The sequence below is a fragment of the Elaeis guineensis genome, chromosome 16, assembly GCF_000442705.2.
Source record: "Elaeis guineensis isolate ETL-2024a chromosome 16, EG11, whole genome shotgun sequence".
Classification (NCBI taxonomy): Eukaryota; Viridiplantae; Streptophyta; class Magnoliopsida; order Arecales; family Arecaceae; genus Elaeis; species Elaeis guineensis.
This window is the reverse complement of record NC_026008.2, coordinates 45,760,977-45,773,960: the sequence shown is the minus strand read 5'-3', so window position 1 is coordinate 45,773,960 and position 12,984 is coordinate 45,760,977. Positions and strand designations below refer to the sequence as shown.

The 12,984-nt window shown below is 31.0% G+C and overlaps 1 protein-coding gene across 2 annotated transcripts; it reads left to right on the top strand.

Annotated features, from left to right (window-relative positions):
• Positions 1–3,810: 3,810 nt before the first annotated feature.
• On the top strand, positions 3,811–11,703 carry LOC105032946 (mitochondrial ATP-independent inner membrane protease subunit 2). Of its 2 annotated transcripts, none has more exons than XM_019846482.2 (5): positions 3,811–4,003; positions 7,042–7,214; positions 10,792–10,975; positions 11,211–11,317; positions 11,433–11,703. In XM_019846482.2, the coding sequence occupies exons 1-5, from the start codon at positions 3,932–3,934 to the stop codon at positions 11,524–11,526; spliced, it is 630 nt and encodes a 209-aa protein (XP_019702041.2). In that variant the 5' UTR covers positions 3,811–3,931; the 3' UTR covers positions 11,527–11,703. The 2 variants fall into 2 exon arrangements, with proteins under 2 accessions (XP_019702041.2, XP_073106224.1); XM_073250123.1 differs by lacking the exon at positions 3,811–4,003 and adding an exon at positions 4,018–5,738.
• Positions 11,704–12,984: the final 1,281 nt, after the last annotated feature.

Sequence of the window (12,984 nt, the reverse complement as noted above, 5' to 3'; positions counted from 1 at the left end):
GATCTAAAATATCATAAAATTATCAAAAATATCAATTTTGAGATGTTTTACTTTCTGAATATCATAATATTAATATAAAATATTATAATTTTGATCTATAATATTATAATATTATTAAAACTATCTTTAGAAGATATTTTATGTATAGGATGTCATAATTTTAACATAGAATGTCATAATTTTGATCTAAGATATTATAAAATTATCAAAAAATATCAATTTTGAGTATTTTATCTTTTAGATGTCATAATATTAATATAAAATATTATAATTTTGATCTAAGATATCATAATATTATCAAAACTATCTTTAAAAATATTTTAATTATATAATATCTTAATTTTAATATAAAATATCATAATTTTGATTTAAGATGTCATAGAATTATCAAAAAATATCAATTTTGTGGTGCTTTACCTTTTGGATATCATGATACTAACATAAAATTTTATAATTTTTATCTAGGATGTCATAGTATTGTCAAAACTACTTTTGAGAGATATTTTATCTATAGAATATCATAATTTTAACATAGAATATCATAATTTTGATTTAGGATATCATAAAATTATCAAAAAGTATCAATTTTGAAGTTTTTATCTTCTGAATATCATAGTATTAAATAAAATATTATAATTTTGATCAAAGATATCGTAATATTATTAAAATTATTTTTGAAAGATATTTTATCTATAGAATATTATAATTTTAATATTAAATATCATAATTTTGATCTAGGATGTCATAAAATTATTAAAAAATATCAATTTTAAGTATTTTACCTTCTTGATATCATAATATTAAATAAAATATTATAATTTTAATTTTAAATATTATAATATTATCAAAAATATTTTATGAGATATTTTATTTGTAGGATGTCATAATTTTAATATATAATGCCATAATTTTAATCTGGCATGCCATAAAATTATCAAAAAGTATCAATTTTGAGGTATTTTACCTTTTGAATGTCATAATATTAATATAAAATATTATAACTTTGATCTAGAATATCATAATATTATAAAAATTATTTTTGAAGATATTTTTTCTATAAAATATCATAATTTTAATATAAAATATCATAATTTTGATCTAAGATGTCATAAAATTATCAAAAAGTATCAATTTTGAGATATTCTATCTTCTGTATATCATAATAAAATATTATAATTTTGATCTAAGATGCTATAATATTGTCAAAATTATCTTTGAGAGATACTTTATCTATAGATGTCATAATTTTAATATAAAATATTATAATTTTGATCTAAGATATCATAATATTATCAAAATTATCTTTAAGAGATATTTTATCTATAGGATCTCATAATTTTAATTTAAGATATTATAAAATTATCAAAAAATATTAATTTTATAGTATTTTATCTTTGAATATCATAATATTAACATACAATATTATAATTTTATCTAAGATGTCATAATATTATCAAAACTATCTTTGAAAGGTATTTGATCTATAGGATGTCATAATTTTAATATAAAATATCATAATTTTGTCTAGGATATAATAAAATTATCAAAAAATATCAATTTTGAGTATTTTACCTTCTTAATGTCATAATATTAACATAAAATATTATAATTTTGATATAGGATATCATAATATTGTCAAAACTATCTTTGAAAGGTATTTTATCTGTATGATATCATAATTTTAATATATAGTATCATAATTTTGATCTAAGATGTCATAAAATTATTTAAAAGTATCAATTTTGAGGTGTTTTGCTTTTTGAATGTCATAATATTAATATAAAATATTATAATTTTAACTTAAAATATCATAATATTATCAAAACTATCTTTGAGAGATATTTTATATATTGGATGTCATAATTTTAATATAGAATGTCATAAGTTTGATCTACAATTCATATAATTATAAAAAAATATCAATTTTGAGATGTTTTACCTTCTGGATGTCATAATATTAACATAAAATATTATAATTTTGATATAGAATATCATAATATTATCAAAACTATCTTTGAAGATATTTTATTTATAAGATGTCATAATTTTAATATAGAATATTATAATTTTGATCTAGGATGCCACAAAATTGTCGAAAAGTATTAATTTTGAGATATTTTATCTTTCGATATCATAATATTAATATAAAATATTATAATTTTAATCTAAAATATTTTTAATATTATCAAAATTATTTTTGAGAGATATTTTATGTATAAGATATTTTAATTTTAATATATAATATCATAATTTTGATCTAGACGCCATAAAATTATCAAAAAATATCAATTTTAAGATTTTTTATCTTCTGGATGTCATTGTATTAATATAAAATATCATAATTTTGATCTAATGATGCCATAATATTGTCAAAATTATCTTTGAAAGATATTTTATCCATAGAATATCATAATTTTAACATAGAATGCTATAATTTTATCAAGATGTAATAAAACTATTAAAAAATATCAATTTTGAGATATTTTATCTTCTGTATATTATAATATTAACATAAAATATTATAATTTTGATCTAAGATATCATAATATTATCAAAACTATCTTTAGGAGATATTTTATCTATCAGATGTCATAATTTTAACATAAAATATCATAATTTAAATTTTCATATAATTATCAAAAAATATCAATTTTGAGGTATTTTTCTTTTTGGATGTCATAATATTAACATAAAATGTTATAACTTTGATCTTGAATGTCATAATATTATCAAAACTATTTTTAAAAAATATTTTATCTATAGGATGTCATAATTTTAACATAAAATATCATAATTTTGATTTAGGATGTTATAAAATTATTAAAAAAATATCAATTTTGAGGTGTTTTACCTTCTGAATGTCATAATATTAGTCAAAAATATCATAATTTTGATCTAGAATATTATAATATTATCAAAATTATCTTTAGGAGGTATTTTATCTATAAAATGTCATATAATATTAATTTGAAATGTCATAATTTTGACTTAAAATATCATGAAAATATCAAAAAATATACTTAAGAAATATTTTACCTACAGGATGTCATGATATTAACTTATAATGTTATAATTTTAATTTAAATATTATAATATTATTAAAATTATTTTAAAGAGATATTTTATTATCGGATGTCATAATTTTAACATATAATATCGCAATATGAATCTATAATGTTATAATTTTGATTTTGGATGTCATAATATTGTCAAAAACCATCATAAATAGAAATATGGCATCTTGATTAATTATATAATTTTTTAAAAAATTTATATGATATGATGTATTTAGAACTAAAAAAAAAACTTATTTGAACCTATCTGATTGGTCAGATATGTTGTTTGACTGGATAATATTATTTGAATGCTAGTCAACAGTTTCAAACGTACAATTCTCGCTGTAGAATCAACATCGGACATCCAGATGCAGAAGCTCAACAAAATGACAAAAGAGAGAGAAGAGTAGCATTTGTAATTTTTAATTAGATTTTAAAATAATAAAAATATTTTATTTTTGAAAAAAAAAATATCATATTTAATTTGAAAAATAATTTGTGACATACGTTAAGTGCAACAATGTGCTATCTTTATTTTTTTATATTTTAAATATTTGATTTAATATAAAATATATATGTTATATTATATTATGAAGAAGCTATATGAATCAGGATGAAATGGTATGCTTCCATCATATTTTTTGTGCCGCGAACGGTGTACAAAGAATTTTGCCCATGGAAAAAAGTGACAAAGAAAAATGACCACATTGGCGGATCGAGGATGACGACACTCCATCGTCCACCCGCCCGATTGGTGTACAAAGAATTTTGCCCATGGAAAAAAGTTGACAACGAGAGAAAATGGACCCACATTGGGCCGGATCCGAGGGGATGGACGACGACTCCATTCGGCTCCACTTCCGCTCGCAATCGCGATGGTCTCTCCCTCGACGTGGGTTCGCTACGCTGTCCTCAGGTACCAGTACTCCGTCTTCCTCAGCTGGAAGGTACGAGACTATTACCCTCCTCCTCTCTCTCTCTCTCTCGTTCTCTAAGGTTTTTTTCTTCGGCTTCTTGTCTTCTCGTTGTTGCGGTTCAAAATCCCGTCTTGATTTGGTTTCCGGTCGCAATCGCTCTTATCTGCCTGCCTTTGCTCGTTGCCCTCGTTTGGGCGTTCTTGATTTTTCGTATTGGGGTTGCGGACGAGGATTTATTTTGGCTTTGACGGGATTTCTTGCAGGCGTTCACGAATTCTTGTGGGATTGGATGTGAAAGCTAGGTTTTACTTCTGGTTCGTTATTTCTTAAAAAAAAAAAAAAATAAATTCAATTCCTTTGTTCTTCAATATGATATCCCGTTCTCTTGTTTATTAGAGTGAACTGAAAACGTTTTTTTCCCTTCTGATGTCGCCATGTCCTGATGAATTGCGTGGGTGTTTGCGGTTGGTTCACGGAGTTCCGATGTCTCTTGTACTTGTTAACGGATCTTCTTGATTTCTAAATGTCCATTTTCTGAGTTTCCGATTTGATCTCATCTCTTTCGATACATTAGTGGTTAGTTCTCCCCATTGATCTCGAAAATTCCTTTTGATGCTGCAATTGGCCAGCTTTCGTTGAATTTTTTTTTTCTGTTTTTTAAAAGGATTTTTCTTGGAACTTATCAAACGAAGGGGACAGATTTTATTTTGAGAGAAACATGGATATCCTGAAGTGACACAAAAGATGACTTTCGAGGATGTTGACTGGATTTCTCTCATGATACTAGTGTATTATGGATGGAGCATCGGAGGATGTTTAATACTCTGGGAATAGTGGCTGAGTAGAAGGCTTATCAAGGCTGGAAAACTCATGACTCAACTTGACATGTCCTCTACTATTTTTTTTTTTTTTTTGGCTTGGATGTGTTAGCTTGGCAACTCGTGTTAGTCTTGTATTTCTTACATGCACAATCAAATATGTGTGCGCATATGTATATATGCTTCTATAAATCACAAAATATTTAACTGATCGAAACATCTAAAAATAATTTGAATATAATATGCTCTAATCTTCTTAAAATAATGAAGAGTATATAGGTACTTAACAATGGCAACTATATGCAAACTCAAATGAAAGAATAGTATTACCAAAATGATCACCCAACGTTCCATGCTATCAAAATCAATCACATCCAAGCTATTTAGTCTAGAAATCTGACCTTGGACTTAGTAGGCTTAGTTTTTTATTTGACATGGTGGAGTCACAAGCTGACTTCTGGAGTGAACAATAAAGGGCTATTGGATTCATATTTTAAGTTTATTATGAGGAACATAATGATCTGGAGGATGCCTAAGAAACTCGAAACAATAATAGAAACACAGTTTCTAGATCTCATTGGAATATTGGGTTGGGGTGGTCAATAAGTAGCTATACTATAATAAGACATAAAATTCACATCATGCTAGCTTTTTATTTATTTATTTATTTTTGCACATAGGAAAACAAAAATCCCATGTGCCATGGTTATTCAAAGATTCTGGAGATTGATAGTCGTAAGAGAATAGGGTAGACTCTGCCTAGTGTAGTTGGTCTCTTCTTTGTTAGTTTGCAGTTCCGTAATCCCCTATAAGTTGGTATCACATGAGCTATCTTTGTTTTTTGTATTTCAAATATGTGTTTTTTTCACTCCTTAGAAAGGTGCCAAGTGTCGTGGTGTGTGGTTTCAAATACATTGATATGGGAAGTCCAGAAGGTATGCATGATGGTAATTCTTATAAGCACTGATAAGTCAAACTAATTTTTCTTTCTCACTTGCTCTTTATGTAGTTATATTGCCTTCCATATGGATGGGATCTTATTACAATATTGGGATCCTTCTAGTTAGATTCTTATGTGCCTATACTTTAATGTAAACATGTGTTTTATGCTAATAGATGTAAATCATAAGAATATCCATATATTTATGTATTAGTTAGGAGGTCGGTTCTACAACTCATACTCTTTGATAATTTGAGGTCTAAAACATTCATAAGCATGAGGGGCAAGGTCCATTGTTCTAATGTGATTGGTGGTTTCCTTATGAAAAATATGAATTGGAGTTTGAAAAAGCGGAAGGGGCTGTGTGCTTGTGACCAATAGAAGAGGATTTATTTAATCACATAGTTTGGGCTCCTAGAACATGGCACCCTTGTTCCAATCTATTCAATTGTATCGAAATGCCTACTGAATTAAGATTTCCCTATCAGGCCTGATCAGTTCAAGTCAAACAGATCATTTATTATAAAGAGGATGAGCTTTACGAGAATGATCTAGAGTTCTTGCATTCTTGCAAAGTTGAATAATGTAGTATCAGATACGGGATCAGTCTTCCAAAGGATCAGGCTTTTTTTTTTTTTTGAATAAGCCAATTCATTTGATGGTAGAAAGATGGATATTCCTTGCTCATTATCTGACAATCACTTGTTCGCAGACCTGGGCTAGTAGTTTTCATTTCCCATCTCATAGAAAACCATTTTTGCTCTGCTTAGTGCTTACCCCTTCTAAGGGTATTTTAGTGGACAATTTTATTTGGTCAAATATCTAACGTCAAACTTCTATATTACTTTCCTTAGGGTATTTCCAAAAAGTTCCTAGATAACATGCCTAAAGGTTATCTTATTGATGATAGTGACAATATTAATGATAACCTTGATATGGAGTTGCTAAATATGATGAATGTGCGACTATGTATATAATGCTGAAAATAGACTGATATCACCTTTCAATCTGGTATTATATCTATTCAAATCAGTATAAGATCCAAAGATTTTTTTTTTTTTTCTGGCTCCATTTGTGAAAAAGTAGAGTTAACGAGAAATATAGCAAAACCCATCTACCAACTTATCTAGGTCTGCCAAGCCTAGATGGGAATATAGATTTAGCCACACCAGAGAATGTATGTGCATCATTCCATGTTGATAGTTTTGCTCTTAATTTGTCTATAATAAAATTTTTCTGTTGCAAGTTAAAATGATATTTCTATTCCAAGAAGGATGGGCCTTTATTTATTTATTTTTCTTACAATGCAGAAGTACCATGCAGGTCAAATCAAAAGAGGAGAGTTATATGATGCTGTCTGGAAAAATTTTTTTCAAGGTAAGCTGACCTGCTTGCATTGGAATAAAGGAGAAGAAATGGCACCTACCATAGCTGGAGATAGGGGAACTCTTCTTGTCAGAAAAATTGCTATTCCAGCTCCAATGTATTTCACCTCTTCATGTCTATTTTCTTTCTTGACTATTAGTCCTAGATTGCTTCATGGTTACTTTTGTGTTTACTTCTAAAATTAGGAAGCTCATGCTTTTACTTTATAATTCTCTGATATGCATTCCCCATGGTTGGTTCAGAGCATTATTTTGTTCTATAGCTTATCTACAATGCATTTAAGGGTCAAGACTGCTTACTTTGCAGAATTCGCTATGTAGAGAATCTAGAGGTGTTACCTTGCATATTTTATTTGTCCAGATAAACAAGAATTTCCTTGTCTTAGATAACCCCTTGAGAGATGTGCTTGGAAGGCTTTCTTTTTACTTAAGTGGTTGATAGGAAAATAAAGAGAAAAAGGATAAAATATATATGTGGTTTCTATTGACTTAGAAAAGCTTATGTAAGGTACCGATGAAAGTAATTTGGTGAGCTTTAAAAAGGAACAGTGTCCATAAATACTATGTTGAAATAATCGAGAACACGTATGGTGGAACATTTTTGACGAGTCTGAGGATTTGTCATTGCTAAACATGTGCATTTGCAGTCACAATAGGCTTGCATCAAGGATCAACACTATCTCCATATCTTTTTGCAATAATTATGGATGAACTTTCTGCTAATAGTTACAAAGATGTAATGTATGTTATTCTCGGATGACATTGATGAAAAGAGGACTAGATTAAAAAATAAATTAGATTTATCTGAAAAACTTTTGATGTTGGGGATTTAAAAATCAGTAGTGCAAAGATAGAGTATATGGCAAGGTTCATCATTTCGGTACTGGACCTCATACCGGTAAAATCTTATTGTAATGTCGGTATGCGGTTCGGTACTGTATGGTAGTGTCGGTACGCTCTATGACAGTGTACCAGAATGGTACGGTATGTCCCATATCGGACGGTATGGGGCGGTAAAGTATTCCATGGTATATGGAATGTAAATTTAGTGAAATAGAAATGAAAATGTGATCTTAATTAAGATTGATAGATAGGAGATACCATAAAGTGTTTGATTTCATTATGTAGGATCTATTATATAAAGTAATAGAGAGATAGATAATGATATATGTAATAGAATTAGAGCTTTCTAGATGAATTGGATAAGTGATGGTGGGTCTTGGTGCAATGATAAGGTTGCTCTATTGTGATCTGGAGTGCCATGGGTCAAGAATAAGGAAGAAACATCTTTGCATGCGAGGGTAAGGTTGCGTACATTTGACCTTTCCTAGACCATACAGTGGCTGGAGTTTTGTGCATTAGGATGCCCTTTTTTGGATGAAGTGGAAAAGTCCATATGGAATATTATGTTTAGGTGCATATCTTGGAGACATAAGAGAAATTTTATGAACAATAATAAGGTCTACAATGTTGTATGGTTTGGAGTGCTGGGTGATAAAAAAAGTGCATAAAAACAAGTTGGCAAAAATGAGAATGTTAAGTTGATGTGTAGTGAAAGTGTGAAACTACAAAGAATAGATTGAGAAATGAATATATTAAGAGGAGTTGCAGGAGTTGCATAAATTGAGGATAAAGTGATAGAAAATTGTTTGGGATGTATTTTAGTTCTTGTTGAAGGTTGTGAGAAAACTGATTGAGATGCATTTTAATTCATGTTGATGGTTGTATATATATATATATATATATATATATATATTATATATATATATATATATGTATGCATTTTAATGCATTGAGATGCTTTTACTTTATAATTCTCTGATATGCATTCCCCATGGTTGGTTCAGAGCATTATTTTGTTCTATAGCTTATCTACAATGCATTTAAGGGTCAAGACTGCTTACTTTGCAGAATTCGCTATGAAGAGAATCTAGAGGTGTTACCTTGCATATTTTATTTGTCCAGATAAACAAGAATTTCCTTGTCTTAGATAACCCCTTGAGAGATGTGCTTGGAGGGCTTTCTTTTTACTTAAGTGGTTGATAGGAAAATAAAGAGAAAAAGGATAAAATATATATGTGGTTTTTATTGACTTAGAAAAGCTTATGTAAGGTACCGATGAAAGTAATTTGGTGTGCTTTAAAAAGGAACAGTGTCCATAAATACTATGTTGAAATAATCGAGAACACGTATGGTGGAACATTTGACAAGTCTGAGGAGTTGTCATTGGTACAACGAGTGTATTTGCAGTCACAATAGGCTTGCATCAAGGATCAACACTATCTCCATATCTTTTTGCAATAATTATGGATGAACTTTCTGCTAATAGTTACGAAGATGTAACATATGTTATTCTCGGACGACATTGATGAAAAGAGAACTAGATTAAATAGTAACTTAGATTTACCAGAAAAAAACTTTAGATATGGGGATTTAAAAATCAGCAGTACAAAGATAGAGTATATGGAATGTAAATTTAGTGAAAATGGAAATCAAACTGTGATCTCAATTAAGATTGATAGATAGGAGATACCATAAAGTGTTTGATTTCATTATTTAGGATCTATTATATAAAGTAATAGGGAGATAGATAAAGATATATGTAATTGAATTAGAGCTTTCTAGATGAATTGGATAAGTGATGGTGGGCCTTGGTGCAATGATATGGTTGCTCTATTGTGATCTGGAGTGCCATGGGTCAGGAATAAGGAAGAAGCATCTTCCCATGCGAGGGTAAGGCTACGTACATTCGACCTTCCCTAGACCATACAGTGGCTGGAGTTTTGTGCACTAGGATGCCCTTTTTTGGATGAAGTCCATATGTAATATTATGTTTAGGTGCATATCTTGAAGACATAAGAGAAATTTTATGAACAATAATAAGGTCTACAATGTTAAATGGTTTGGAGTGCTGGGCAATAAAAAGAGTGCATGAAAACAAGTTGGCAAAAATGAGAATGTTAAGTTGATGTGTACTGAAAGTGTGAAACTACAAAGAATAGATTGAGAAATGAATATATTAAGAGGAGTTGTAGGAGTTGCATAATTGAGGATAAAGTGATAGAAAATTGTTTGAGATGTATTTTAGTTCTTGTTGAAGGTTGTGAGAAAACTGATTGAGATGCATTTTAATTCATGTTGAGAGGAAGATCTTAGGTAATACGGATGGAGGTTGTGAGGAAGGATATGGAGAAGCTTGGAATAGCATCAGAGATGAACCTTCATGGGAATGCATAGTGAACAAGGATCCATAAAACCAACCTCAAATAGTTTGGTAAATGCTGGATGGTTATGGTTATGATGTGGTTATGTTATGGATAAATAAGAACTTTCTAGTTGAAGTTAAAGAGAATTGATTTAGTTGCAACCTTCATTTCTTCATAGTTGTATTGAACCTCGTGTGATCGTGTGTTTTTCAATGCAAAAGATGGGAAAGCCTGAGAATCCAGATTACTTGTATTACTGTGTCCTTAATCTGTACTAAAATAAGACAAATGCAGAAGATGATTTTAGCAGTGGATACCATACAGCATATGATTTTATTATTCTTTGGTGTTAAGATGTTGAGTTAATGATCTTTTTGCTTCCATTTATCATGCTCTCCACTTCCTTCGTGCGGATTTCTTATTTCTAATGCTTTAGTTTTTGATTATTTATTTACTTGCATTGTCATAGGCAAGTCTTTGTGGGAGATGTTGTCCTGTTAAAAGATCCGGAGAGACCTGATGATTACCTTGTTAGAAGATTGGCTGCTATAGAAGATTATGAGATGATATCCACTGATGAGAAAGATGCACCATTTATTTTAGAGAAGGATCAGTGTTGGGTGTTGTCAGACAATGAATCTTTAAAGCCAAAGGTACATTTATATTTGGTTTGGGCAACTATGGTTATCCAAATTATGAAATTAAATATGCATATAAATGGTCATCATGGTTGTGATTAGGCATTACCAAAATTTGGGAATGTGTGAGCAATGAGACATTGCTGCCAGAAGTTTTCACTATTTCAGCCTTCTTGAGCACAAGTTTTTGTGGTCTTAATATCTACCACCCTACGGTCAAAGTCTTACTTTCATGTTAATCTGGTGGCAGGAAGCCAGGGACAGTCGTTTGTTTGGTCCTATTCCCATGACTGACATTGTTGGTAGAGTAGTGTATGCTTTGCGGTCAGCTGTCGATCATGGTCCTGTACAGAACAGGTACAGTCGAACAATAAATTATTGTTATTTTATTTCTCTATCTGTTTCCATTAGCTTTCTGATTTTCAAAAACTGTTATGTAATAATCTAAAAGTATTATGCATTATGTGTCCAGTCGTTTGGCAATGAATGAAGATTCATCAGTGTTGGCGGTGGAGTTGGATGTTGATGAGATGGTGAAGGGCACAAAAACAAAGGACATGTTGTAGGGTCCATCTAATCTGCAATCCTCCAAATTGCTCCTTTTGTCTGGGTGCTGTTGTTTCTTTGAAAGAACACCAGAAACCCTGTCGACATTTTGCTGGATGAGGATGATTAGTTTGAGATTTTCTTCTGTTGGCTAAAGTCTGTCCTGGGTGCTATAAATTAATTTCAGTTCCACATCAGACATTTGGCGCACAACCATATGATTTTACTAGATGAGCATTAGGGTATAAAGTTCACAATCTAGAACAGTTATGAAAGTAGATAGATTCTGTTTAGCTGTGTATTTGGTAAGTTCATCAAATCTAAATGGATGTATATGATCTAACCGGCTTGATTAACAACCAGGACTCCTGAGACGATCCCCTCGTGGCTTTTGACTTTAACTGGATTCCTCGTTTCTTTGATGTTTAAACCTAGTAGGTCTTGTTTTCTAGAGGATGTTTGATTGATATTTGACCCTGGCGAGTCTTGTTTCCAGAGGCTGGTTCGGTGATCCTTCGAGACAATTCCTATTTTAGCATCCTGATCAAATAAAAACCTCAAGAACATATTAGAGGCTTAAGCCGGTTTCCACCGGAGGAAGCTAAAAGCAGCTCTGTTACACCTCACTGCAAACACCATTTTAAACCGTCACATAAACAGTCTGCATTTATTAGAGGATGGCGCAACAAATAGGTAAATGAAACGTGTAAACTCAAGAGGCTGTCGTCATCTTGGCATTTGAAATGATGCGTTATAATGATGCCCCATCACAAGGGGAGTTGGCCATGACCGTGATACGAGACACCTCATCTATGCAATCCAATCGAGTGGGAAGCTGTGGCCTCAGCCAGCAAACAAGACAGCAACAATCGACTCCTCAACAACATAAAGGGAGGGTGGCATATGACGTGCCCACAGGTAAAGCAGCAAACTTTGACAACAAAAGCTGAATGGAATGGTCAGGTTTTTCTGGAATAGGCCCCAAACCCTGCCTGGCTGTCTCATAAAACTCCAGGTGGGCAGGTGAATGTAGAATGCGATGTTTCAATGTGCCAATTGCGAATGGTGGTGTCACGAGGTGATCTTCTGGGCCCCCATGGTATGGTACATGTTTTAACAAGGGAAGACTGGTTCTTTCAGCTTGCTTTAGGAACGTGGATCAAAAATTTCCCCGACATAATGATTGGGCTGTATTTTCATCATAAACCAAAACTATTTGATCACTGCGAAGTTCGGTAATTGAGATCTTATGCGGTCTCTTATGTCATGACAATGGTCATTAGGAATTTGAGCCCAAAGATGAGTTGTCGTAATGCCTTCAAGAGATGTTCGTGGCAGTTAGGCAATGGGATTGGACCGCGAGTAGCCATTAGATCGACTTTAAAGGAGTAGCTTGCATTGACTTTTCCAAGGAAATTATGATCACAAGCTTGAAGAAACTCTGTTCAGCACGACCTCTATGAAAAAACTCGCTTGGT